The 26567-nt window shown below is 54.4% G+C and overlaps 5 protein-coding genes and 1 long non-coding RNA gene across 13 annotated transcripts in view; 4 read left to right on the top strand and 2 right to left on the bottom strand.

The window, feature by feature from the left end:
* Positions 1-5778, bottom strand: part of LOC147233702 (coiled-coil domain-containing protein 136-like) — a 6656-nt gene extending 878 nt beyond the window's left edge. Inside the window, exons 1-10 of one of the 4 annotated variants that reach the window (XM_086146200.1) lie at positions 5585-5778; positions 4622-4718; positions 3720-3995; positions 3561-3635; positions 3198-3488; positions 2714-2831; positions 2247-2442; positions 2032-2166; positions 806-920; positions 1-144 (exon numbers count right to left, since the gene is read on the bottom strand). The exon at positions 1-144 is cut by the window's left edge and continues 878 nt beyond it. In XM_086146200.1, the coding sequence (XP_086002326.1) occupies positions 816-920; positions 2032-2166; positions 2247-2442; positions 2714-2831; positions 3198-3488; positions 3561-3635; positions 3720-3995; positions 4622-4664 (1239 nt within the window). In that variant the 5' untranslated portion in view covers positions 4665-4718; positions 5585-5778 and the 3' untranslated portion in view covers positions 1-144; positions 806-815. Of the gene's footprint in view, positions 145-805; positions 921-2031; positions 2167-2246; positions 2443-2713; positions 2832-3197; positions 3489-3560; positions 3636-3719; positions 4580-4621; positions 4719-5584 lie in introns of those variants that run through there. The other 3 variants (XM_086146201.1, XM_086146198.1, XM_086146199.1) reach the window with 3 other exon arrangements.
* A 1246-nt stretch (positions 5779-7024) lies between these two features.
* Positions 7025-8961, top strand: sco2 (synthesis of cytochrome C oxidase 2). Of its 2 annotated transcripts, none has more exons than XM_086146203.1 (2): positions 7025-7166; positions 8046-8961. In XM_086146203.1, the coding sequence occupies exon 2, from the start codon at positions 8057-8059 to the stop codon at positions 8849-8851; it is 795 nt and encodes a 264-aa protein (XP_086002329.1). In that variant the 5' UTR covers positions 7025-7166; positions 8046-8056; the 3' UTR covers positions 8852-8961. The 2 variants fall into 2 exon arrangements, with proteins under 2 accessions (XP_086002329.1, XP_086002328.1); XM_086146202.1 differs by lacking the exon at positions 7025-7166 and adding an exon at positions 7296-7743.
* Positions 8882-15219, bottom strand: ncaph2 (non-SMC condensin II complex, subunit H2). 2 transcript variants are annotated; one of them, XM_086146197.1, is made up of 20 exons: positions 15097-15219; positions 14082-14202; positions 13913-14014; positions 13663-13724; positions 13492-13582; positions 12989-13045; positions 12814-12893; positions 12602-12738; positions 12321-12457; positions 12030-12107; positions 11892-11955; positions 10644-10745; positions 10529-10573; positions 10343-10413; positions 10171-10270; positions 10011-10100; positions 9890-9939; positions 9647-9748; positions 9435-9584; positions 8882-9264 (listed from the first exon to the last, which is right to left on the bottom strand). In XM_086146197.1, the coding sequence occupies exons 2-20, from the start codon at positions 14187-14189 to the stop codon at positions 9136-9138; spliced, it is 1755 nt and encodes a 584-aa protein (XP_086002323.1). In that variant the 5' UTR covers positions 14190-14202; positions 15097-15219; the 3' UTR covers positions 8882-9135. The 2 variants fall into 2 exon arrangements, with proteins under 2 accessions (XP_086002323.1, XP_086002322.1); XM_086146196.1 differs by having other exon boundaries at positions 12030-12186; positions 12322-12457.
* LOC147233700 (uncharacterized) lies at positions 10526-13482 on the top strand. Its single transcript, XR_015106115.1, has 4 exons — positions 10526-10767; positions 10982-12213; positions 12618-12761; positions 12851-13482. It is a non-coding gene; the product is annotated as an uncharacterized LOC147233700 (long non-coding RNA).
* Positions 15220-16140: 921 nt separating the features above from the next.
* socs2 (suppressor of cytokine signaling 2) lies at positions 16141-18434 on the top strand. 3 transcript variants are annotated; one of them, XM_086146208.1, is made up of 4 exons: positions 16218-16496; positions 16754-16776; positions 16984-17073; positions 17583-18434. In XM_086146208.1, the coding sequence occupies exons 3-4, from the start codon at positions 17052-17054 to the stop codon at positions 18047-18049; spliced, it is 489 nt and encodes a 162-aa protein (XP_086002334.1). In that variant the 5' UTR covers positions 16218-16496; positions 16754-16776; positions 16984-17051; the 3' UTR covers positions 18050-18434. The 3 variants fall into 3 exon arrangements, with proteins under 3 accessions (XP_086002332.1, XP_086002334.1, XP_086002333.1); XM_086146207.1 differs by having other exon boundaries at positions 16219-16496; positions 16968-17073; XM_086146206.1 differs by having other exon boundaries at positions 16141-16496; positions 16754-17073.
* On the top strand, positions 18070-26106 carry cradd (CARD and death domain containing adaptor protein). The gene is made up of 3 exons (XM_086146205.1): positions 18070-18200; positions 18769-19238; positions 24934-26106. The coding sequence occupies exons 2-3, from the start codon at positions 18941-18943 to the stop codon at positions 25227-25229; spliced, it is 594 nt and encodes a 197-aa protein (XP_086002331.1). The 5' UTR covers positions 18070-18200; positions 18769-18940; the 3' UTR covers positions 25230-26106.
* Positions 26107-26567: the final 461 nt, after the last annotated feature.

Genomic DNA, 26567 nt, shown 5'->3' with positions numbered 1-26567 from the left:
GGCGACAATAGTCCCGAGGTGCATCGCTGTCGGGGCACTTCCCATCCGGGGAGCTTAAGCCCGCGTGAAGCTGGGGATGACCAAAACCACGACGGCCGCCATGGCGACCGCGACCACGGCCACGTTCCAGCCTCCGCTGTCTCCCTGACGACAAAGAGGAGATCAAATGGTCAATCGGTGGCTCCTCCTCGAGCTTCAGAACACACGGCGGGCGCGTGATGCCACAAAGGTCACCGTTAAGACGGTCTACTGAGAAGATGTTCTGGAATCGGCAAAGACCGGAAAGGAGGAACATCCGGCCGCTCGTCATCTTCACTCGTGGAGGTCCGGTGGAAAGCGAGCACTTGCCGCTGGACGTTAGAGCTAATTATATCGGCGTCCGTTGATCTTTGTGGATGAGGATGATGATGATAATAATAATAATAATAATAATGATGATGATGATAACAATAATCATATTATCTATCTTATTTGTCTCCCGGACTGAAAACAACCTGAGAGAGAAGGGCTCATACGTAAATCCCTTTGCAGTAAAAAGTTTTCCGGATCGAACGCGAACGCTTCTTAGCGTTTTCCTCCGAGCCAATCGGCTAGCGGCTCCGAAGAGCGGGCAGCCGACCGGGGGAGGTGTTCCACGAGGACACCAGGGGGACACGCCCGGGAAATGTCCGGAGCTCCACGGTTCCTTCCATCTTCAGGACGCCGGCCTGACGGTCACAGTATAGACGAGGAAGCCCCCTAGAGGAGCCCCCCCGCCGCCGGCCTCCGGAGCCCGCCGACAGGAGAAAGAAGGGCGCGGCCCTACCTGGTCCCCTCTAGGACGCCAGCTCCTCCCACCAGCACCAAATCAAGGCCACTATTACAATGATCCCAATGAAGGGGATGGAGAGAAGGGGGGGCTCAGATGGACGGGAGCACGTCTGGGGAAAGACAGGGAGGGGGGACAGGAGACCCAATCACAAAACAACCTGAAGAAGAATCTGCAGGCCTGAAGGACGGCTGGACAGAGAAGACGGTGGATTCGACGAGGATGACACAGGAAACAAAGATGGAGGAGTCGCCCGTCTCGCCTCGTCTGTCACCTACGCGGTCCGTCATCTCACAACATCCCCGAGTCTAACCCGGTCTCACGCGGCTCGTCGGCCTGACCCGCCCCTTTGGGACCACGTGGGTCAGAAGGGGGAAGGAACTTCTGGAAATGAGAAGGTCGGCGGTTTGATCCCCAGAGGCCCGGGAGCGGGAAAGAAATAAACTCCGGACCAACTGATTGCCGCGACCTCCTCGTTGGGACGGATGACCGGTTCAGAGTTCAGAGGACCGGGAAGGTCACGTGTCTGACCGAGTGTCGCTCACCTACCAAGTCCCGCCGAGTCTCGGGTCAGCTCTCTCATCAAGTCCGAGTCCTGAATGACCAAGAAGAATCCAGATCGATTCCGGTGTTTCTTCGACGTCGTGTTGCTTGAGTGCCGAGCCTCCCGAAGCGGCCGGTCCCGCGTTTCAGGTCAGGTCGGTTCTCAGGTTTCGTTTAAAGTCCCGAGTTAAGACTGACAAGTCTGATACTAAACGACGTGCCATCTAAAGTCAAGAAGCTTAAAGGTGGTACCCAGCGCCAATGAAAAAACACCACCGTCAGGAGAGGGAGGGTCCAAGTCTAGTCTGGGAGCGACGCTGAAATATTTTGAAGAATTTAGTTGCCGATCGAGACACGAGCCTCTCCGACTGGATGCATGAGGGACATGAGGTGGAGATGTGTTCAGCCAATCAGAGGCTTTCAGGGGGGAAATGAGGATGAATGTGATCATTGTAGTGGAAGGACGTTCGGCCCCGTGGACGCCGAAGCCGCCGGGCCGAACGGAGGCGACCTGCATGCAGACGTGGCCCGAAAGAGGGGGTTCGGGGAGTTTGGAGGTCACCTGACACCCCTCCCCTCTGAGACTCTGCGGCCCCATCCCATCGTGACCCGCCTTCTGGCCCTCGGTCTGAGCCACCCTCCACATTCAGCTAGAACAAGGTTCACCCCTGAGCTCTCACCTGTGGCGCCGCCCCGAGCAACGAGCGCAGTTCGGCCCGGCAGCGCCGGAGCTCCTCCTCCAGGGCAGCTCGCTCCCGCTGGCTGGAGTCGTAGAGCTGCTGAAGGTGTTCCAGCTCCCCCTTCAGCCCTTCACACTGGTGCGGAGACTCACATCAGCTGGTCCGACATCAGCTGGTCAATCGTTTATCAGTGATGGCAGCTAAACTACAGATACCTCTTTCTGAACGTCACTCGCCACCGCTTCAGCTCGCTGCAGCTGGATCTTTATGTTCTTGAGCCCGGGCGGGGGTTTGGGGTCCTCGTGTGTTGGAGGTCCGACAGGAGGATGGGGTCCAGAAGGAGAAACAGTGATGTAAGAGCCGTGATCAGCGTCGACCTCCTCCCGGACCGCCAGGTATATATTGTCACACCTGAGCAAGTGGACAGGAGACGTGAGGAGGGGTTCTCCAGGTTCCCCTCGGATCATGCATTCAGGGTCAGCTTTGACCGAAACGCGAGGTTCTGCGGTTCGTCGGCCGGGGTCCACAAGCTTCAGCAGCAGATGATTACAGCTGCTGCGGGGACCGCAGGGCTTTCTTAGGACGGTGAACGTGTTCAGGTCCTACCTCCGTGGACCAATGGACTGGCCACCATGTTAGCCTGGAATAACATGTTTGACCGACAGCTGGCAGGACCACTCACTCGTCCCGCTGTAGCTCCAGATGTTCCACCTTGCGGCTCAGCATGTTGTTGCTTTCGACCAACGACTGTCGCTCATCGTTCAGAGATAAAAGTTCCTCCTCCAGAAGACCGGTCCTCCCTGAACCAAACACAACACATCATCCAATCAGCACGCGGCGTTGGCCGAGCCTCCGCCGAGAAAAGCTTGCGAGACGTTTCAACGAACACAGTGACAGCCGTCACCAAGGGCTATCTCTTCTTCTGGCGCAGCACTTTTATCCATCTTTTTCACGAGTTTTCTTTGTCCCACTGAATGTGGTTCTGCTCCCTGTCCTCTCGCACTGTGCTGCCGGGGCACTTTTATTTCCCCACCGGCGATCCATAAAGTCTTAGAACATGCGACCTTCGGAGATGTTGCGACACGTACATGACGGAGGTGAGCTGAAGATATTTTGAGGAATAACGAAGGTCCACGTATGGACAGTTCTCTTGAGGGACGGCTTACCGTCCCCCGGAGCCTCCTTTTTCATGCAGATCTCAGCTCTCAGCGAGGTCTTCTCCAGCTCGTACTCCTGGGCCGTCGCCCGGAGGCGCTGCAGCTCCACCCGCAGGCGGCACAGCTCCTCCTGCAGGGAGGCGATGTCGTTCTCCCGCTCTGCCGCCGCCTCCTCCGCCCCCTGCTGCAGCAGCAGCACCTCCTCCTGAGCCTGACGAAGGTCCTCCTGGACCTCCTCCAGCTCCGCGTCTTTCTCCGCCTCCAGGCCGTCCATCTCCTCCTGCATCGCCCGGATCTGAGCTGTTCCGACACAAGGAAGAAAAGCAACGACGGAGACCGCTGGCATCCGGGGCGTTTACTCCTCCGACCTACCCTGGAGTCTCTGGATGTGTCTGCCGAAGCTCTCGGCCTGGTGGGCGCTCGCCAGCCGCTCGTCCTCCAACACACCTGAGGAAATTAGCGCCTTTGTCCAGGAGAGAAGAAGAGTCGCGAAGGGAAAGGGAAAACACGGAGGCTCGTGAAGATTCTCACCCTGTAGCTCCAGAAAACCCTCCTGGTGTCTCTGGCAATCCTCTCTGGTCTCCTCCAGCTCCGACAGCAGCTGAGCCATCTGAGAGCGAAGCTGCTCTACATCCTGGTCTTCATCAGACCCTTCTTCCTCTCCCTTCTCCTCCTTAATCTCCTTCTCCTCGTGCTGACCCTTCTCTCCTTCCGCCTTCTCCTCCTCCTCACCGGGCTCCCTCTCTTTGGCCATCAGACTTTCAGCCAGCACAGAGGGCTTCTCCTCCTTCAGGTCCCCCAAGTCGTCTGCAGACACAAACACAGCTCTTCTCCCCATCACCGCAGTCAGCTGGTCACCTCCTGCAGGCCCGGGAGCAGACGGCCTCCAGGGTTCCAGCAGCGCCACTTGTAGTAACATTAGCGGCAGTAGTCGTAGCAGTAGTAGATGTAGCAGTAGAATTAGTGGCAGTGGCAGCAGTAGTCATAGTAGTCATAGTAGTCATAGTAGTAGCAGTAGTGACAGCAGTAGTCGTTGTCATAGTATTAGTAATCTTAGTAGTACTAGTAGATGGAGTAGTAGTAGTACTAGTAGATGGAGCAGTAGTTGTAGTTGTGCCCCCTGCTGCTTAAAGCCTGGTGGTGTGACGTGAAGCCGAAAGCTGTTAGAAACCTTCTGTTCAGATGATCCAGGAACAAACATTATCTTACAAGTGAAGCTGAGAAGGAATAAAATAGATACAGAAACAAAGGAATAAATGTGATCGATAAACAAACACTAAGTCAAAGACTGTGATCTTTGAGGCCACCAAAGATGTTCTGCTGCTTGCCATCCTGCACACCGCAATGCTTTTATTGTGAAAGAGTGGACTTTCATCCTGGCATGCACATCAGCCAAATGACACACACACACACACACACACACACACACACACCGCTTGCTTCCTCGATGACTGGCGGCAGCCGGAGTCCGTCCATTTTGCTGGCAGGGAGGTCAAATGAGGGGGCGTGGCTGCTCCGACATCCTGGGGCCTGCAGGGGGGGCAGAGAGAAGAGTCGTCACGGACCTTCATTGTTCTTTTCAGTTTAAGGTCATCAGCCAGTGAAAGGCCACCCCTTTCACACGGCGTCTCACAGGAAACACATTTCCTGCTCCTCCTTCCACGGCGCTGACACCCGAGCGACGCGGTCTCACAGCGCCGTACCATCATGTGACCCCGGGCTTCTCTTCCTGCGGGGCTCAGGAAGACGGGGCTGTTTGCAGCAGACCGGTGGAAGGCAGCACCCACATTTCTCCATACAAATACATATGAACATGTTCCCGGCTTGAATTCCCCCCTGTGGGATGATGACAGGAATATTGTGTTCTGGAATGACTTTAGAGACAAATCTGTGACAGAAGGAATTAAAACCCCGCTCACTTTAAATGCAACTTTGGATGTGAAAAGGGAAGAAGATCTTGTGGACATTTTTGGTTTCTTCTCAATAAGAAAACGGGACAAACCGAAATACCAGATCAAAGATAAACCCGGACACGGAAGCTCCTTCGTTAACTTTCGTCCAGCTCGGTGTCCAGCTCGGACCGTGGACGAGACAAACGTGGTTCCCGAATATCAGGGAAAAAAACAGGGCCGGAAGCTCTTCATCAGCTGGAAATACTTTGGCCGTTATTTTAAATGCTTTGAAGGTTCCTCCCATGGCCCTTTAAGAGGCAGCAGGTTTCTATGGCAACTGCAGCTCCCAATGACCTTCCTCTGTATGACTAGAAGAAACGCCTGACTTTATCTCCAGCGTCAGCAAATCCAAACTTATGATGTAGACCGGATTGCCAAGCACGTTCTCCGCACGCATACCTGACGGTTGAATGCGGCGTGGACGGATTTCTGATCAATAAATACCTGGGCAGACGGTCGAGCTGGATCCTCGTCTGCTTTCAGTGATGCAGCCCCCTCCTCCGATGCTCATCTTCCTCGCTGTCACGCAGCGTGACGTCAGAGACCTGATGATGTCACTCAGTAACCCTTTACCGTCCAAACGCGGCGGAGGAGGAACCTGAACGCTGACCTTTGACTTTCTCCACGTTTTGGATGCTGATCCACCAGATTTGAGCGATATGAATTTAAAAAAAAAAAACGTCTGAGGAAAACTTTGAATCTAATAGATTTCTGGATCTGAATATCAAAATATGCAGTGATTTTTTTTTAAAGTTTTCATGCAATAAGATCAAGGAAGTTTGTTTGGCTCCAAAAGCAGCATCTGGCTGTTACATCTGGCATTGAGGAGGTTGAAGGATGAACCGGGAGCTATGACGAACCAGGAGCTATCCCGGACAGTCCTTCCCCCCCGCAGCACGAGCTGCGGCCGATGCACGGCTCCTTCGGCCGACGGATCATCAGAACCGACGCTTCAGACGCTCTTTTGTGCCCACGGACATCTGACAGCACAACAACAACCAACTCTGAGCGGCCCGAGTGCACCTGTGCTGCTTCCACAATTCCACAATCTCACCGCCTTACCCCGCTCATGCCATAACTCTGCTGTCTTTCTTATCCTTGTATTTCCCCCGCCCGCACACATCCTGCCTATGTTTGTTTATTTTATTCTTGTCATTGCTGTTGTCGCTCAATTCATATTGTCGTTTAGTTCCGTTTTTTTTCACCCCCACTGTTCCTTGATGCTGCCGATTGTCATCCTTGATGTTGTTGTTGTCTGTTATCTAATTATTTGTGTATGTCTTGCTATCTTCTGTTTATATTTGGATTCATGTTTCTTTTCTTGTTTTTGACATTACAACTGTTACGCGGCTGTGACAAAGGAATCCCCCGACGGGGATCAATGAAGTTTATATTATCTTCCAAGGGTAAAATGAATGGAATGGGTCAAAACAGAATGACTGTGAGTGCAGGCTCCAGCTTCCCTGGAGGATAAGCAGAACGGACCATGAAAGAGTGAATAGAAATGTCTTAAAACAGAGAACCGGGATCCATCTGTTCACCGAGACCCCGGGAAGGTGAGGGACAGACAGCCGCCGCTCGTGAACACGAGGTGTGAGGAGACAAACGGATTATTCCGAAGCTGTGAGTTGCAAATATTAACAACGAACACGAATCCAGTGAGACTTTAGATCTCACTCATCTTTGTTTCCCCAGAAAATGCATTCGGTTGTTCCCAGAAGGGGCCTGAGGATATTTGGGAGAGGAAAAAAATGCAGCCCATCAAACATTAAAATCCTGAAGCAAGTGTGAAGAACAAAGGTCAACCCTGCCTTTGACCTCTGCTCGGCTCGGGCAGCGAAAGGATCACGGATCCGATCGATAACTCAGTGATCGATAAACAGTCGGTCGGCAGGATCGGATGTTAGCTAATGTTAGTTACAGCGAGCTGTGCGCTAGCGCTGCTAACGCCTCGCTTCCACATCCACGGCTACGAAGACGGAACTGTGTCCGAGCTGAGCAACGTGGGGACGACCTCTTCGCAGAAGTGAGTTTGTGGGTTCATCGGCTTAGGGTGCATTTTATTGGAAAGAAGAAAAAAAACAATCCTTAAAACGTCGGCTAAATCGCCCAGTCCATTCTCGAGTATTGAGAACTACATTTCGGCAACCATGTTTGTAGTCGTCGCGATCCCGTTTTTTTTTTTATCGGGAAGGAAGAGCGATGACTTTGATCAAAACGGAACACCGAGCCCGGATATCAGTTTGCCCGGACGGCAACCGAACCTCGACGGGAGGCGGTGGACCAGCCGGGCAGACGTTAGGACCGGACGGCTCCCGGTTAGCTCTGTGAGCTAACGGCCGCCCCTCCGATGCGAGGTCAGCGCCTCCACTTCTCTTCCGGGTTGTTGCGCTCGGTTTCCGGGTCAGCCGTCGCGACGCGAAGGACGCCACTTCTCCGGCTTCCATGGCCTTTGGCTTTTCACTGCGCCGGAAGAATCGAAGCCGCGCCAGTTTCCAGTTGCTACACGGGCTTGTAACCGCCTCCTGTTCCCTCGGTCCCTCCACGGGACGCGCGTCAGACCCGGGGATTCTCGTGTCCCACCTGGTCCTCCAGGTTCAGAGGCAGGTGACCTCCTTCTTCTCAAGGGTTGAACCAAGATCACCGACCGACCAGTCGATAAATACTCTCTTAGTTTCACCCGAAGGCTGTCTTACTGTTTTGCCCGCTTTCCATTTAAACCTTAATAGAGCAATCGTTTTTTGTAGCCGGCGGGTCAGCTGTCAATGGGACATTGATCCTGAGAACCTCCTCATCCTGTTTTGACAAAAGGGAGCGTGACCCAGTGACACCAGGGCTTCCAGAGCATCAAGCCACTGGTTCAGTAGCGCACAGCTGGTTAAGTCACTTACCGTCTCGTCTTCAGGGCCTCCGGAGATGGCGGGGCTTTTGGCGTCAGACCTGCGCCTTCTGGTACGTCACGGCCACTGGCTCGGCCCCCGGCTGTCGCTGCCCCGCGGCCAGGTTGGATCTCGACACCACGTTCCCGTGTACGCTCAGAGGACCTTCCTTTCCGGAGGTCAGAGGTCGTCTCTGAGGGCGGCCCCGCTGACCCGCGCGGCAGTGACGCTTCTGGTCGGCGGCGGCCTGCTGGCGGCGTGGGGCTACGTGTACAGGGAAAAGAATCAGCGTCGGCAGCAGCAGCGGGCAGAGCAGCTGCGCCAGGTGGCCGTGGGTCACGGCGACTTCGACCTGGTCGACCACAGCGGGCGCCGCCGCACCAAGCGGGACTTCCTGGGCAGCTGGGTGCTGCTGTACTTCGGCTTCACACACTGCCCGGACATATGCCCCGAGGAGCTGGAGAAGGTGAGCGCCGCGGTGTCCATCCTGGACCGAGACGCCTCGCTGCCGCCCGTGCAGCCCCTCTTCATCACCGTGGACCCGGAGCGGGATGACGTGGCGGCGCTGGCCCTCTACGTGAAGGACTTTCACCCCCGTCTGGTGGGGCTGACGGGTACGGCAGAAGAGGTAAGGGAGGCGGGGCGGGACTACAGGGTCTACGCCAGCCCCGGTCCCAAAGACCAGGATGGGGACTACATCGTGGACCACACGATCCTCGTCTACCTGCTGGCCCCCGACGGACACTTTCTGGACTACTACAACCGCTCCAAGAGCGCCGAGCAGGTCGCTGCTAGCGTCCGCAACCACATAGCGACCTACGTCCCGCTGTGACAAACAGGTGTCTGAGTGTGAAATAAAAAGTGGCGTGCTGAAACAGTCCGTTTAATATTTGATAAAAGATGGAAGCAGTCAGATGAAGAATTAAAGGTCAGTTAAATGGATGAACAAAGTTCCTGTTTAAATATCCCAAAGCACCTGCTCATCAGACAGAGTCAGGCAGAAGAAAGTCTTAGGTTTGCATTTTGCAAGGATCCATTTATACCGTCCCACGAGGAACCATCACGACGGGTTCGCCCAGGACGCCAAAACCAGACGGGCGGCTCAGCCAGGCGCCGTTAGCGTGAGGCGGCCAGCGTCTTGAACCGCTCTGTGGCTCTCTGAGTGCTGAGCAGCGTCAGGCTCATTGAGTCCAGGCTAGCCTCCAGACCGTCCACACTGTCCACGTACACCGTGGAGTCGTTGGCCTGGAGACACACACACACACACACACACTTAGTGTACACCAGGTCTGTGTACAACTTATTCAGACGCAGAGAACCTGATGTCAGCTGGTGCTTTTATCCCTTGTCAAACGTTTGACAGGGTTTATCTCCGACCTCCAGCCGACCTCTGATGGATTAGAAAGGCAAGTTACCAGCTGCAGTGCTGCCAGCAGGAACTTGCAGGCCTCAAAGTTGTCCATCCCGTGCACAATGGAAGAGAAGGACCTCTGGTCACCCACGTTGTTCAGCTCCGACACAATTCTGTCTTCGTAGTCGTGGATGTCGAAGGCCAGGCGCTCCTCCTGACCAACAACGATACGTCAGAAAGAGACACCAGAGGCTGCAGGTTCCATTTTGAGTTTACCTGCAGAAGCAGCTCAGGCTTAATCTTCTCTTCCCAGTCTTTGACCCTCTGAGACAGAGCCGTCTCCTGGGTGTAGCCCCGGCTGGTGACCACCAGCTGCTCCTGGAGGCCACAGGGCGGACAGTTATCAAAAAACTAGAAGGTGTGCGGCTACTCTCCGTGAGTAGAGTGACTTTGCAAGTGAAGCGACCGAGGACTGTTCTGGTGTGAAGATGTCACATGACACCAGCTCTGATCACGTACCACTCTCAGTTTCACCAGGTCTTCATAGCTAAGGTCATCTGTCGGAGCATCTGGACACACAAACCCCCATCAGCCTCTGTGGACACTTGACTCGGGACAAGAAGGTCCGGGCGGTTTTTACCTGCGCACTGAAAGCCCGCTTCTTCAATGAAGTCTGGACCATCGTGAGGAAACGTGTCATCTTCTCCGTCAGAAAGGTCTCCACCTCCATCTTCACAGAGCATTTCACAGTTACAGGACCCGTTTTTGTCGGCAGGTTCTTCTCGACAAGCCCTGCTTACCCAGTGGGTGGTCCCCAAGCTCCTCCTCCTGCTGAGGAGGCTCTGCCTTCTCCGCCTGCAAAAAGGTCTTCCTCAACTCCATCTCAGACACCATCACGCCCTATGACATCACAACACACTGTTGGCCGCTCCATGTGGCATCTCTATGCAGGAGGTCAGGCTGGAGACTCACCGCCTGGAGGCAAATCCTCCGACGGCTCCTCAGCTTTTCCCTCATGGTTTTCATATAAATGTAGTTCAGATCTGGAGACAAGTAGAAGTAAAGGTTCCTTCCAGATGTTCTCGCGGCGTTTCCTCTATCTGATTTTCGTTCTGTTCCTCCAGCGCACACACTGCTCAGTCCCAGGAGGCGACTTACCTGAGAAGTACGGTCCGTTCTTCATCTTGTGCTGCGGCGCTTTGACTGCAACAAACAGATCGGACCGTCAGACTCGGGTTCCCCTCCTGTTGGAGGTTCCAGTGGTCACACTCACACGTTCCTTGGAACCAGGTCCTGAAGTCCTGCAATGGCGTGTCTCTCCTGCGCTTCCTCTTCCCCCCGTCATCCAGCCCGTCCGGGACCCTGGAGCACTTTCCTGAAGCGGCAGATATCGCGAGGTGGGGTCACCTGAGCTCAGGTGCGGGGCCTATCCTGGGCTTGCTTTGGCCCAAAGGTTCTTCAGCAAAGAACATATTTGGACGGTGTAGAATTATTTTGACCCTTCGTCTTCTGCTAAATTAGTCTCCGTCCTGCCCTGTTCATCTTCCTCTGTCACAGCCACAAGCTCAAGTGTCCTCCTCAACCACCTTCCTTTCTCCTTGTGCCTTGCAGCTCCATCTCCAGCACATTCACTCCTCCTCGCCACGCGTCAGAACCATCTCAGCTTGGCCTCTGACCGAGTCTCCATTACGTCTAATCTGGACGTCCGCTCTGACGAACGCCTTTCTAATCCAGTCCATCCTCCTCACCCCCAAAGAAGATCTCAACATCTTCTGCTCTGGCCAGACCTGCCTTCTACAGGTTGTCCACCATCTTATAGACCTTCCCCTTCACTTATTGCTCCTCTTCCCCCACAGAGGACCTCGGACGCTCTTCTCCATCCACTCCACCCTGCCTGCACTCCTCTCTTCACCTCCTTCCACACTCCCCCGTTGCTCTGGTTAACCCTAAACATCTCAACACCTGCACCTTCCTCCACTCCTCTCCCTGACACTTCCAGCAGGTCCCTCTCATTCCTTCATTCATCTTCTCTTTGGAGCATATCTCCAGCAATGCGGGGTCTCTTCCAGCCGCTCACCGCAGATCACTATGCCACCCGCAAACATCACGGTCCATGGAGATTCCGGACTGACCCCGTCTGTCAGCTTGTCCATCACCATAGCAACAAGAAGGTGCTCAGAGCTGGTCCCAGACGTTGTCCCACCTCCACTAAGAACATCTCTGCACACCTCACCTGTGTCGCTGCTCACCAACCCTAACCCTTCTGGACCTAGCCTTCACGACTTTCCCAGAGCCTCACAGTGTTAACCCTAACCCTAACCCTCAGAGCCGGCAGCTCCAAACACCGCGCTTGTTCTTCAAAATCAGAACTGGCACAACTATCCTCCATTCCACGGGCATCTTCTCACTCTACAGGATCCTTATGTAGTATGGTCTTGCCAGATGTGGAAAATATAACGGAACAATATAACGCACATATGAGGCCGTTGTTACGGGGTGCAGCGGGCTCAGATGGCGGTACCTGGCTGTAAAGGGTTCTCGTCCCCCACGGAGATGAACGGGTCCTGGAGTGTCCACGCGTTCACCTGGAGCACAAAACAAATTCAGTGCGGCGTGGCCGAGGGCCTGTCAATCAAAGTGCAAAGGCCAATCAGCTTACGTGGGCCGGAGCCTCCTCGTCTGGGGCGCCTCTGCAGATCAGCTGGCGGTCCTTCAGCCTCCCGCTGTCAGCCGGGCCCTGGGGTGGAGGCACCAACATCACCTTACCGCCACCACTCATACATGACTCAGGGCACGGTGATCCCAGAGGACGCGGCGGGACCAGAGCATGTCGTCATGACAACGTAAGGCGAAAAATAAACGCTACCTTCATTCTTTCTCTCAATCTCTATCTAACACACACACACACAAAATGGAATGCCACGGTGGCAAAAAGCTGCTACACAAACACCTGGTTTCTGAGGACACGTTCCACTGGGTCCTGGTTGTGGTCCAGTCCATTGTCCTCCATAGGGAGGAAATCTTGCATCACTGTATCATCTCCCCTCAGAGCATCCTCTTCACCACTTATTCCACACTCCAAAGGTTCTGTGCTCGTGCGCACACACACACACACACACACACACACACACACACACACACACACACACACACACACACACACACACACACACACACACAGATAAAACAATCATAATGTTCACCCTCATCATCTTCATCCTCCTCACAAACCTCTGTGCTGCTGCAGGTAGTTCACCATATAACAGGAAGTGACTGATTCCTGCGTGAGGCAGATGATGCCCTGCTCTCCAGGGAGGAACTGATTGATGATGGAGTCCTTGAGACTGCAGGTCACCTCACCCTTCATGCTGAAACGCACAACACCACTGAGGTAAGTGGGTCACATAGACACTCGTGGACCCTCCACATGGACCCTCTCTGACCTGATGAGAAGCATCTTCTGTTTGTCGTGACTTTCAGGAGGAATCAAAGACACCGGAGGAAGACCAGTGACCTTCACTGCCTGGAGGTCAAACAAACTCACACCTTCAGTACTTTTTCAGTTTCATCTTCTCAAGATCTTCAACAGGACGTTTAAAGCCCGAGGTGGAGACAGACCTTGTTCTGATCCGTCTCTTCGGAGTCCTCCAGCGGGTCGCAGTCCCAGGGTCTGAACTGGAGGAGAAACACATGAGGCGTCCAGGTCACACTGATCTGGTCTGAGTTTCGACGCTCAAACAAGGTCATGGGCCCGGTGGCTCCGAGAAGGTTCTGACCCAACGGAGGGTCGGAAAAACCAAAGACAGTCTTTAGAAGTAGAGTTAGAGAGCAGTTCACATGAATTGAATATAATATTCCTTTAACGGTCCCACAGTGGAGAAGTTTCAACCACTCAGCAAAAAGTGGACAGTGCAAGAAAAGTGATCAAAAATAGAAAACTAAAAAACAATAAACAGCGTACAGAAACAGTAGAGAACTTGTTTAACCAGTTGCAACTAAACAATTTAGAGACAATAGAAGGACTTGGAGCCGAGAAGGTCCGTTATTGATGGGTGTTGTCAGTGACATCAGCGGAATCAAAAGCATCAAACAAGACTACGCTTTCACTTCCTGTTTCTCACCACGGTTGCGTCATCGTCATCGTCCTGGTCGTAACCGCCGGCGCTCTCGGGCACTCTGTCCTCCTCGGACGACCCCGTCTGCTTGTTCTTTCTGTCGAGATCACCAGCATCCGGGTAAATCACCAGATGCGGCTAAGACATCGTCACCGTCGTGATCACGCAGCGGCTCACCTCTTGTTCTTGTCATTGATGAACTCCAGAGTCTGATAGACCAGGCAGTGCAGGAGCTCCACCTGAACCGCAGTGATACTGTCGTCAGGCCACACTCCAGAGTTTTAAGGTACCGAGGTGAAGCTTTGACGCGGCCCCGAACATGCACGGAGCCTCTCGGGAGAACGACCTCGGCAGCCCACGGAAACTCGTGTCCGCCACCGAAGGTCCCTCTGGGCGCCCCGAGCTGCACCAAGCCCGGCCTTCTCACCTTCTTGCTGTAGATGCAGGTGGAGCCCTGGATGAGCAGCGCTGCCTCTGCGAAGTTCAGTCTGGTTTTCCCTCCATCGAAGGAGATGCACATGGTGTCCAACTGCAGGATGGAGGACGGACGTTCAGCCACGGGCCGGTAGGCCGGGGCGAAGCCTGAGGACACTCACCTCGTCCAGGTAGTCCTTCAGCTCCGACGCCAGGTCGACGTCCCAGTTCTTGGCGAGCTCGCGAATGGGCTGCAGCAGGTGGGCGAACCTGCTCTCTGTGGTTTCCATGACGACTTGTCTCCTGAGACAAACAGACAACCTGGATATGGATCTATTCCACGGAAACCGCAGCCATCGCCAAGCTGAACACGGCGCCATCTCGACCCTCAGAAGACACCTGACCCGCTGACCCTCAGCTGCATGAAGACGACCGTCCACCGAGGACCACCCTGACCACTGAAGCAACTTGACTTCTGTTGGAAAGACGGGCCAAACCAAAGCAACCACTTGAACTCCACCACCTACCACCTACGCTGAATGAACCCGTTACTACTGGACTGAACTGGTTTTGATGGAACCTAAAACCTGAACGCGACTGTTTCACCTCCGGGAGGACATCATCATCATCCTGAGGTTGGACGACACCGCAGTAGGAGGACGCGTCAGTCGTGGGGACGAAAGGCGGAGAAGCTTTGGCATTTCGCCTCAGACTGCAGAAACTTCTACAGCTGCATTTCTGAGAGCGGCTTAAGCGGCTGCGTCACGGTGAGGAGCGGCAGCTCCACCGCTCTGCGAGGGGAGAAGATCTCCACAACCCCACGGCCTTCTCCCACCTCAGAGTCCAGCGGCCTCCGTGGGCGAGGACACGTCTGTTCGACCCGCTGTTTGCCCCCCTGATCTGCTTGTATCTGCAGCTTTGCCAGTCTGCCCCACGGGACAAAGACCACTCTGAATCCGGGACCCGGACCGGTTCTGAAGGAGCCCCGGGCTGGACCGCACGGGGCAGATAGAAGCTAACCTCGGACGGGATTAGCTGTCGAAGCCCCAGACCCGGCTACCGGTCAAGAAACGGAATCCCCGATCCAAATCCCGGGATCCGTGGGTACGCCCGCAGGCCGTCTTCGGTACCGGGGGACACGTCAAGAACCGGAGCTCACCGGGACCAGGACTTAGACTGTAAAGAACCGGAGCTCACCGGGACCAGGGCGTAGACCGTAAAGAACCGGAGCTCGCCGGGACCAGGACGTAGACCGTAAAGAACCGGAGCTCGCCGGGACCAGGACGTAGACCGGACCGCCTTCTGCCGCCGCCCGCGAACGGACAAACCTCCGCGCCAATTTCTTCTTCTCCGCTGGCACTGGGAGGAGGGTGGAGGTGCTGCCCCCTGCCGGCGGGGCGGAGGTACTGCACCCCTCCTTTCTTGTATATTCAATTTATAATCTCTATCCTATATTTGTTTCCGTGTTTTTCCACAGAGTGTCTCTTTTAATCCCCCCTCCTCTATAGTACCACGACATTATCTGCCGTGCCGTTGTACTTGATGTAGCAGTGTCTGTGGAGGTTCTCAGTCATCCCTGTCATGGCGAATTTATGTGGTGAATCTAATGACCGATGGGGAAGTTTACGAGTATAACGACTAGGTTTTCGGGTGGCTCGAGGTTTTGGTCACCGTCGCACCTGGCAGTTGTATTCAGAAATTCACGTTAGGTCATTGCAACTGAAGAAGCCTCTCGGATGAGGTGTGACGTAGCTCCAAGTGAAGAAATTCAAGTCCAGTTGCCAAGAAGAGGATTTCGACAAGAATGTAATGTCACAGTGTGTGCACTGCACGCTGTGCTGGTGCTGCATGTTGCACTATTTTGCTCGATTGTCTTCTCTGGTCCTCCACTGCGCCCTCCTCCCGGCTGGTGCAGAGCCGCGTCTTCCGCGGGGCGTCCAGCAGGTGGCGCTAGGACCCGAGGGTGAATGAAAGAAAGACAGAAAGAATGAATGAATGAATGAATGAATGAATGAATGAATGCGGAGAGCCTTTGACAGCCCACGGAATAACGGAATCACACGTGAGTCTCTCTCTCTCTCTCTCTCTCATACACACACACACGTTTAGGATTTTGTTGGTCTTGTATTTCCTGTCCGTGAAGGATAAAGAAGAAACTCATTTTTGTGCGTTTTTGTGTCTCTTTGAGTGTGTCCGACTGTTCGTGCGTGTGCGTGTTTATGTCTCGGTTTGGCTGCCAGTCAGTCAGTGTGTGTGTGTGTGTGTGTGTTGGTGTGTGTGTATCAGTCCACCTTAAATGGAACTGTGCACCACGTGACCGTGTTCCTGGAAAGTTCCTGGAAATCGTCCTTGTGTTTACGGTGATGTTGTGGGGCAGTACGCTGCGGGAAAGGACGGCTCTGTGACCGGGACGCTGCCTCTCCGGTACCGGCGAGCACCGGGGTTTGGACCGGAGCGGCCGTCGGCCCGCGGAGGTGGAGGGGCGTCTCTGCGGGGGCAAGCGGCCCCGACGGCATGACGGCCCGTCGCTTTCAAGGAGCCTCATCCGCTGTCTGGACGGCGGCTAGCGGCTAACGGCTAGCTGCGCACGAGCCCCGGTGAGTCCACGGCCCAATCACAACCGTCACGTGCTTCTCAATTAGTCTTGAACGGCCCGCGTGCGCCAATCAATCAACCGCGCTCCAATCGGTCAATCGGAAGGTCTGTCTGTCCGGTCAGCAGGACAACGAGCGTGTGTGCTGGTGTCATAGTGCGTGTGTGTTGTTGATAGGGACTGTGCACGTGTCCCAGTGCATTTGTGTGTGTGTGTGTTTGAAGTGCTCCATGATGATGTTATGACTTCTTTGTGTCCCAGGTAAAGCTGTCCTTCACTCCCAGGTGATTGGTGCATGCCCCCCCCCCCACACACACAGACCTCCCTCCACACAGAGAAACACACACTTATATACAGGCACTCAGAGACAAGCATTTACTAGCACACACACACACATACGTAAAGGCACACGTTATTACAAGCACGCTCACACACGCAGCCCCCCCAATGCGCGCCGTGTCCAATGACCTGCCAGTCGTCTGAGTCGACAGAAGCCATCGAGAGCGAGCGACGCGTGGACGCCGCCTCGGGGCCGGACGAGAGGGGCCTGTCGTTGGCCATGAAGGAGCTGAGGAGCACAGGTGAGCTCTCCGGTCAGGAAGCGGGTCCTAATGTGTGTATGCCGTCGGCGAGGGACGCTCTCCTGTCAGCCGATGTTTTCACGGCGACAGCCGCTCCCCCCCACCCCGCCGGTGAAGTCCGGGCGGGGGTCCGGACGGGAGGGGACGGCGGAGGCCGAACGAGGGTTTCCCGGTGTTCTGTGGTTATTCATCAGTTCCCCGGCGAGGTGTCGGCCAGAAGAAGGTTAGAATGTCAGGCGCATCAGATCCCTGACCTTGTACATATTGATAGAACGCCAGCCCGCGGAGGGAAGCAGCAGCAGAGACGGGGGGCTGATCGGATCCCCTTTCACTTTCAGACCATAAAGGATGTACGGGATGTAGAAAGCCATGTGTATAGAGAGAGCATGGATGTTGTAGACGCGCAGCCAAAGGGCCGGATGTCGGTTCTACACCGTGAACCCGAACGTGACGGTTGGCCCTTGGGATCCAGAGGACGGCCCGACAGTGTTCTTTGTCTCCGTGTCCAGGCTGGTACTGGGGCAGTCTGACGGCGACAGAGGCCAAGGAGATCCTGCAGGACGCGGAGGAGGGCGCCTTCCTGGTGCGGGACAGCTCCCAGAGGGACTACCTGTACACCATCTCGGCCATGACGGCGGCCGGTCCCACCAACCTCCGCATCGAGTACAAACACGGCGAGTTCACGCTGGACTCAGTGGTACCGGTGAAGCCCAAGCTGAAGCGTTTCGACAGCGTGGTCCGCCTGGTGGAACACTACGTCCGGCTGTCCCGGACCGGCGACAAGGCCGCGGCGTCGGCGTCTGCTCCGCCCAACGGGACCCTGCAGCTGCTTCTCACCAAACCCGTGTACGCCGCCACGCCGCCGCTGCAGCACCTCTGTCGCATCGCCATCAACAGGCTGACCGGGCAGGTGCAGCGCCTGCCGCTACCCAACCGGCTGAGGGAGTATCTGACGGAGTACGCCTATGACGTGTAGCCCCGACAGGAAGCGGGCGGCGACTCCGGACTCTCCCGTCGTGCGGCATAGGTCTGGGCCACGGTAAAGGTCAGAGGTCACAGAACCGGCGCTCGAAGTCAGGGGCCGGTCTCTGGGGACTGGCCCGGCCAGCTGGAGGCGGGGCCCTCAGGTAGGCCGAGCCCAGCGGCCCTGGGTTCGCCGCGTCCGTATTTATTGGTGACGTCGCTGTGTTTTTGTACCTTGTTTTCCTAAGAATCCAGGTCGTCAGTAAAGCGTCCTGAGGTTCCACCTCTCCCGACGGATCCACAGACAGCAAAGGATTAAGCGTCAATACACCCGCAGTCGGTCAGCGGGAGGTAAAAATTAGTCACAAATAAAATCAAGATTTAGTTTCCTTTGAAAAGCTCCAGGGAAATGAGTTTCCTGACTTCTGACGTCTCTCCACCTCCAGCTGCTAGCAGGGGAACCCTCAACCTACAGCAGGTTGACCCCAGGGAAGTAGTACGATGGGGGGGGGGGGGGGGGGGGTCCCCCATTGGCTTGATGCCCAGTAGACACCCCTGGGGTGTGCGTGTGCGTGTGCGTGTGCGTGTGCGTGTGTGGAAGAGTTGCTCCGGCGAACCGACTGCATCGCCCGCTGCCAGCCTTCACAAAAAAAGCCTAGCTTTTACAAGAAGAGGCTTCGTGTGAAGGATTTTAGCTTTGATTTGAGTCTGCTGTTTCTGCCCCGCTGAAAGGTAAGTCAAAACAACTGCCCCCGGAGACCCCCCGCACCCGGACCCGCACCCGCACCCGCACCCGCACCCGGTGTCTGCGGGGCTGGACTCTGCTCGCGGACGGACAGCGCGCGTCGCCTCGAAGGTTCCGGTCCTCGTTTCCAGTCGGACCGGTTAGCGGGGACATCGGCCGATGGATCCCGTTCACCGGGAGCTGCTGCGGCGGCAGCGGCGCTTCCTGTCCCGGGAGCTGCTGGTCAGCGACTCCGTCGTGCCGTTCCTGTTCCAGGAGGAGGTTCTCACGGAGGAGCAGGTGGAGACGATCGAGTCCCAGCCGACGGAACGGCAGAAATGCCTGAAGCTGCTGGACATCCTTCCGGTCCGCGGCCCGGAGGCCTTCCGCTGCTTCCTGCGGGCCCTGGACGACTTCAGCTGGGTTCGGGACCGCCTGCTGCGGGAGCTGCGGGCCGGACCCGGGGCCGCGGAGTCCGGTGAGCCAACCCCTGTCCTTCAGCCGCTAGGAGGCCTGCAGAGCAGAAACAGCTTCCTCCTAGCCGCTGGAGGACTGCTTAACTCCACCCGTTCGCTCTCTCTCACTCACACACCGCACACACCGCACACACACACTATATGGCCAAAAGTATTGGGTCACCTGCTTCGACTGGCATGTGAAGTAAAGTGACGCCCCATTCCTGACCCATAGGTTTCAGTCTGACGTGGCTCCAGCCTTTGCAGCTGGAACTGCTTCACCTCTTCTGGGAAGGCTGTCCAAAAGATTCGGGAGTGTGTTTTGTGGCAGTTATTGAGCATTCTTCCAGATGAGGTCACACACCGATGTTGGACGAGACTACCTGGCTCTCGCCCTCCGCTCTAATTCATCTCAAAGGTGGTCTACGGGGTTGAGGTCGGGACTCTGCAGACAGTCAAGTTCATCGGCACCAGACTCTGTCCTCCATGTCTTTATGGAGCTTGCTGTCAGTAGCGTTCTGGCGGCCGCCAAACCCAGACTCCTCCATCAGATTGCTAGATCGAGCAGCGCGATCGGTCACCGCAGAGAAGGCTTGTCCACCGCTGTAGAGTCCTGAGGCGGCGCGCTTTACACATCTGCGTCCGACACTTTCCTTTGTCCTCCGTGATGTGCGGCTTGGAGTTGCTCGGCCATGGCAACCCATTCTACGAAGCTCTGCGCGCTGGTCTTCGGCTCATCTGAAGGCCACATGAAGTTTGGAGGTCTGTAGCCATTGACTCTGCAGAAAGCTGGCGACCTCTTGGCATTACGTGCCTCAGCGTCCGCTGACCCGCTCCGCCAGTTTACGTGACCTAACACTTGGTGGCTGAGTTGCTGTCGTTCCCAAACACTTCCGTGCTCTTAGAATCCAGCTGACAGTTGACTATACTTTTGACCATTTAGTGTGTATAGTCTCTCTCTCTCACACACACACACACACACGCTCTCTATGGACCAGCACTAGACACTTTATACCAGGGCTACCCAAAGTTTTTCCTGCGAGGGCCAAATAACTTTTCCCCTCTCTGACGGGGGCCGGGCCAGTTTGTAACAAAAGTGTTAAGATCGCAGCGGTGTCTAAATGTAAACATTTATTGTTTTCCAGAAAGCCATACATAACCAAAAATTGACCCTTTCTGGGATCTTGACAGGAAAAAAAATCAGAAAATAATAACATTATCAATGAAATAAATAATAAACTAATAACCCTTTTCAAGTTTTTCATAGAGAAAAAGACCAAGGGACATTAACTTTCTTGTAGACGCAACTGTTTGCAGCTTTCTCATATCAAATTCACTGTGAAAACCTGAAAGCAAGCAAGCAAGCTATGAAACCCAACTGATACCAGCACGACACATTTCACTACCAGTTTGGTTGTAGAACGGATTTTACCCCAGTAGATCTCATTATGATTTTATTCATTTGTACTCAGAATGGCTCATTCAAGTCAGAAAAGTAAGCTTACCAATATATGTTCATCAGTGTGAACGGTGGGCCTGCATCTGGCTGCTGAGAAGTTCAATGTCAGGTTCCATTTTAGTCACTGCAAGTCTCAAACACTGATGGAGATGTTCATTTGTCAATCTCGATCTCATCAGAGTTTTCAGGCGTTTGATGCGTGACAGGAATCGTTGGAACTGCCTGTGTTTAAGTTCCTTCGCTCTCATGAAGTTTATGGAAGACGCCACAACCTTCATGACAGAATCCCACTTCAGCACTTTGCTTGCTGGTGTATTAAGCAGTGGACTTGTAGCGGGGAACGTTCTTCCATCTCCCGGTTCACGAGCCCGATGAGACGACGAGACGCAACCACCGTACGAGGAGCTCCGTCAGTCGTGATGCTAACAAGCCTCGACCAGTCCCAGTTCACTCTTCCATGGTTTGGCATACTTTGCCAAAAATACCCCCCCCCCCCCCCCCCCCCCCGTAGTGCCTTTGAGACTTTGGAGGCCTGCCAGGTCCTCGCACATTTCAAAGTTAACGCTGACTCCACGAATAAAAATTAGTAGCTACGCTGTGTCCTGTACATCCGTACTCATCCAGCGCTAATGAAAAAAATCAAATTCTTTCATCTTCTGCTGCAGCCGGTTATATACATTCCCCCCAATTTCTTCAATGCGTCTTGTGATCGTAGTCACCGACACACTCACGGCATTGAAGACATCTCTCTTCTCGGGACACACCTCCTTGATAAATTCTCTATCGGTGAAAGGTTTACCGCCGCTCACTATCAGTTGAGCAACCCGAAAGCTCGCTCGAACCGAGGACTGGTTCTGCTGAGCTCGGCGTACAAATGTACTCCGCTGAGCTAACGGTCCACTTTTTAGCTTTGAGAGTTTGTTTGTTGGCATTTGGCCTTGCAAACTATCAACTTGTCTTTGTGACGGGATTCATAGTGTCAGCGCAGATTGTGGTCTTGAATACAGCCACCGTCTCTTGACAGCCTTTTCTTTGAATTGAACAAAAAACTAATGGTTTGTCCACTGCAGGTTAAATACCCTGCATTCTGAATCTATTTTTCTCTTACCTAATCTTTTCGCCATTATTCCTTGTTATTTGACAGGGGTGTCTTTTTGATGGAGGGGTTTCAAATAAGGCACAGACTGCAGAAGGAAGGAATAGAATGTTACGTTCTATGCATGTACAACTCAAGATTACGTGACCAGAATAAAAAAAAAAAATCATAATGCATCTCTGGTATTGTTCAGGGTCCGGGGCAAAACGTGTAGGCGGGCCGTAGTTTGGGGACCACTGCTTTAAACAATGCAGGTGCAATATTTCACTATAACAGGGGCAATCATAATACCAAGTACCTTGCATCGCAGGTAAATTTAGTGCCAACAGGGCTAACGTCATCCATCCATTCCATCGTCTGTCGCTTATGGGCTACCTCAGCCTTACTAAATTGTTGACTTGTTTTCACGTTTCATTATGAGAACGTTTTGCTTGTGTTTTTTTTATTTTTTCCTATATATTTTTTGTGGCTTGAATAAATTTCGTACCACATACTGTCTGGTGTGACAATAAAAGTTCCGTGAATCCTTGAATGTTTGACCTGGAAGAGTTGTTGAGATTCAGAAAGTCAGGCTAGGTATCTGTATCTGAGAAATCAAAAGAACCGGCAAAGGGTCAAAGTCCAGACACTTTAATTGGAAAATAACAAGGCTGAAACCTCAGAGTCGTCGATGACTTCTCCGTTCTCCTCTCAAAGGAGGTCGCTTTCCTGACAGATGTCCTTTAAAGCTGCAGGTTCAAGGATAGATACCAGGTTGAGCTTCTTCACCATGGTGAACCTGACTGTAGGTGCTTCTTCACTGTCCTGTAGATGGTTTCCACTATTCTTTCAAATCTTGGACCGTTAGCTCGCCTGAAGGTGCCAGTTGAAGGCCTGGATGAGATGTTACCAGAGAAAAGGTGGTCCTCCCCTGCGCTGTCCGGGTGACGGTCCTCCTGTCCGACCCGTAGGTTTGTTTTCATTGAAACAAAGGTCCGTCTGGAGAACATGAGATGTCTCATCAAACCAGAGTTGTGACGTTGTGGACCCAGACCCCTCCTGGTCTGAGGCTGACAGGTTCCTGAGTTCCTCAGTGGGTTCTATTGAGTGACTTCTACATTTGAACGGTTTCTACAAACTTCTTTCTTCACCGGTCTGGAAGGAACCTGCTTGATATGGAATCTTTGGGAGTCTTCTCCTCGAACCGGTGTGCATCTCAGCCGTGTGGTGTGGTGTGGTGATATGTGGTGGACGGATGGTGTCCGGGTCTTTTTGTCCCCTAATCTGATCCAGGACCAAAGTCTGCGGCCTCCAAAGGCATGTGGTAGTTCAAAGCTTCTGGACTTTTGACATTTTGGGACACATTTTTGTGGGAGAGGCTTCTCCTTGTCCTCCAGGTCTTGTATCTGGAGCTTTTCAAGCCTCCTGCTGTTCTTGGTCCACTGACTCCTCAGCCCTTTGCTTTTGCAGGACCACCAGGTGTTTTGACTTTGCCCTCCTGGTCCTCCGGGACCTGGCGCTCTGACCACCCCTGGTTGACAGGTTGAGATTTGGGCACCTGCTACTCTTGGTCTTCAGGGTCTTGGGCTTCCTGCCACTCCTCATCTGGATCTTGGGCCTGTGGCCACCCCTGGTCTACTGGGTCTTGTGCATCCTGCCAGCCCTGGTTGTCTGGGACCTGGACCACCTGCCATGCTTGGTCCTCCAGGTCAGGTTCATCCTGTAACTGGACGTCCAACTGTCGCTGAGCTTCTAGCTTCTGGGCCTCCAGCTGCTCCGAGTCTGGCCGCTGGAGCTCCCGCCGTTTCACCTCCAGCCTCCACTGGGCCTCCTGCCACTTAGTGGCTTGTTGTTGGGCCTCTTTCTTCTGAGTCTCGAGATGCCGTTGGGCTTCTAGCCGCTTGGCCTCTAGCCGCTGGACTTCTTGTCGCTTAGTCTCCAGCCGCTGGACCTCCAGGCGCTTGGCCTCCAGCCACTGGGCCTCCAACTGACCCTGGTCTTCCAGATCTTGGACTTCCAACCCCTCGTCCCCCATTCGCCCCTGGTTCTCCAGGTCCTGGGCCTCCAGCTCCTGCAGCTTGGTCCTCAGACTGTCGTTCTCTCTGCGTAGGATGTCTATGGTCGTCCTCATGGCGTTGTTCTCTCTGCGTAGAGACTCGATGAGAACCTGTTTGTCAGCCACGGTCATCTGCATGCTGCTGATGTAGGCCTTCACAGACTCGTCCATCGGCGGGCCGTTCGCTGCTGTCATTCTCGTGCAGGTAGACGCTCCTCAGCTGCTTCACCACGAGAGGGCGAAGGGCTGCGTTCACATGTCCAGCTGACACGGCAGTGCCAGAGTCTTATATGACATCTTCATCACCGTCCTCACAGCGGTGCTCAGGAGATGTGATGTCACACCTTCTCCGTCCAAAGCCCTGAAGCCTCTCGGCTTTGCATTCACGGGAGGCGGAAGTTGCCCGCCACTTCACACCCGGCACGCCGCTCTCCTCCGGCCGGCAGCCAAACACCTGTCAAGTTTGGGCTGATGCGGGTAACCGCTGCCGGTGGAGGAGCAGAACCCGTCTGGTCGTGGACCTTCACAGACGCGTGGACTCTCTTTCATGAAGCACCGCCAGTGGGGAACCAGGACGGGTCGTCTTATAATGGCAGAGCTCTGCAGCCTGTGAGGGCTCAGCTGTGAGGTGATTTGACAGGGGGTGTCGGGATGGAGAAGCACCACGACTGTTATATCACTATGTCCTTTAGTTTGGACCTGTGGAGACCAGACCAGCACCTCACCTCAGGCTCCATCACAGATCGTCCCAGGGACTTCACAGCTTCCCCTCCTCTGCGTGGAGGGGAGTGGGCGGGGCCTGGGCGGTGGGCGGGGCCTGGGGCGGTGGGCGGGGCTGGGATCAGGGATCTGAGACGTTTCCACTGACTTCTATTTTGGCTCCGAACACGGGAGAAGAATATGAATGATAGACTCAATCATTCACAACTAATCCTTTCAGTCTGAGCGTTCCACATGACCATGGAAACTAATGTCGTGTGTGTGTGTGTGTGTGTGTGTGTGTGTGTGTGTGTGTGTGTGTGTGTGTGTGTGTGTGTGTGTGTGTGTGTGTGTGTGTGTGTGTGTGTGTGTGTGTGTGTGTGTGTGTGTGTGTGCGTGTGTGTGCGTGTGTGTGTGTTGTACCTTCAGATCCATGGACTCTCCCCGAGTCATCCCTCCTCTGCGTCCCGTCGGACCGAGAGCTGTCCCGGCTGTCCCGGGTCCTGGGCCCGGACTGGGAGTCGGTGCTCCTGGACCTGGGCGTGTCGGCGTCGGCGCTGTACTGCTGCCGGGCCGATCACGCGCTGAGCGTGCACGAGGCGGCGCTGGCCGCTCTGCTGCTGTGGCGGAGGTCCCAAGGGAAGAAGGCCACTGTGCAGAGACTTGTGGAGAGTCTGAAGGCGGCCGGCGTCCATCCGTCCGTCCTGAGAGACGTCCTGTTGTGAACCAGGATGCCGCCCTGCTGCTTTACTGGCACACACATTCACACACATTCACACGAAACGCCGCCCCCTCATTGACATGCAGACGACTGCTCCATCTTAGCTCCGACCATCACGACTCGTGGACCGGAAAGGTGGACTCCTGACCCGGATGTCCGAACTCGACGGAGGGGCAGTGATGTCACGTCCTGCTGCCGAGTCTGATGGAACACCAGCTTCAAGGTTTAAGGTTCTCCTCCCAAGGAGGACAGTATCCCGCAGCAAACGACAGCGGAATACATCACTGAGAACATCACCGGAGTGCACCCTGTCCTCCTCACCCACCCACCCATCCATCCATCCATCCACATCTCCTCCCTTTGCTCCTCATGTGGACTCACCCGTTCAGTGAAGGACGACTGAGTTCTTTTGGACAAATTATCTTTCTCTTATCTCACAGTTCAGTCCATGCAGGAGGTCCATGAGATGTTTGAGCTCCTGTCACCGTCGGCTGTTCAAATATCACCCGAGGGCTGTTTGGAGATGTGGATTCGTTGTGTTAAGATCCGATTTCTTCGTCTCACCCTGCGGGTGACCGAAGCAGCTGGTGACCCAGGTGTTGGATACAGATTCTGAACTTGATCTGAGACGGTTATGATGGTCCTGGTCCGTGATGGAACTGGCCCTCGGATGAAGGCCCTGCCTCGGTTTGTGGGGACTTCTGGAAGAGATGATGCCAGGCTGGAGGTACATCCTCAGTACGTTGTCGTCCCATCTGGAGGTGCCCGGCAACAGACTCCAGCGTCATGACGATCCTTTTGCCTTCATGACCTACCGGACGTTCTGCTCGCATCAGAGGATTTAAAGGTAGAATACAGACAGAATAAAAGCTCGTAAAGGAGTCATTTGCCTTTGCCTTTTCATTCTGGGTTGCATATCTTCTCCCTGATGGACTCCCATGGGTCCAAGGAGTGTGAACAGGTTCTGCTCTGCATGTTCCTCATGCCGTCTCTTGCTTCCCTCAGTTGGAGATGAAGCTTTTGTTCTGCATCCTTCACAGCAAAGGTGTCTCCCGACCTGCGTACATGGTCTTCCTCCGCAGTCCGTCTGAGGTAAGTTCATCTGGACGTTCTGTGGTACGTAGGCAGACCTGAACCCCGGGGCTGCATCCTGGAAAGAAAAGTGTGCACCAAAAGCATCTCTAACTCCTCTGCTGCATCCCTGGACAGTTTATCTTCAGAGATCGCAGTCAACAATCTCAACTTTTTCACTCAGTTTTGATCTGAGCCTTATTTTGATGCAGTCTATTATTAGTTTGAACGATTCAGAACCTCGTTCATGAGAAGAAGGCTGACTGTCTTC

The sequence above is a fragment of the Fistularia commersonii genome, chromosome 5 (genome assembly GCF_037954325.1).
Source record: "Fistularia commersonii isolate RoL2024-O1a breed Wild chromosome 5, RoL_Fcom_v1.0, whole genome shotgun sequence".
NCBI lineage: Eukaryota > Metazoa > Chordata > Actinopteri > Syngnathiformes > Fistulariidae > Fistularia > Fistularia commersonii.
Note: the sequence above shows the minus strand (reverse complement) of the source record. Positions and strands in the feature narration are given on the sequence as shown.

Coding starts and splice junctions, on each gene's coding strand:
- sco2 (XM_086146203.1), top strand. CDS start 8,057: ATGGCGGGGCTTTTGGCGTCAGACCTGCGCCTTCTGGTACGTCACGGC.
- ncaph2 (XM_086146196.1), bottom strand. CDS start 14,189: ATGGAAACCACAGAGAGCAGGTTCGCCCACCTGCTGCAGCCCATTCGC. Junction 12,458..12,601: donor CTACCTGCAGCAGCACAGAG/GTTTGTGAGGAG, acceptor GCACGAGCACAG/AACCTTTGGAGTGTGGAATA. Junction 9,940..10,010: donor AGCGGGCTTTCAGTGCGCAG/GTAAAAACCGCC, acceptor TTGTGTGTCCAG/ATGCTCCGACAGATGACCTT.
- socs2 (XM_086146206.1), top strand. CDS start 16,956: ATGACCTGCCAGTCGTCTGAGTCGACAGAAGCCATCGAGAGCGAGCGA. Junction 17,074..17,582: donor GAAGGAGCTGAGGAGCACAG/GTGAGCTCTCCG, acceptor CTCCGTGTCCAG/GCTGGTACTGGGGCAGTCTG.
- cradd (XM_086146205.1), top strand. CDS start 18,941: ATGGATCCCGTTCACCGGGAGCTGCTGCGGCGGCAGCGGCGCTTCCTG. Junction 19,239..24,933: donor ACCCGGGGCCGCGGAGTCCG/GTGAGCCAACCC, acceptor TTGTACCTTCAG/ATCCATGGACTCTCCCCGAG.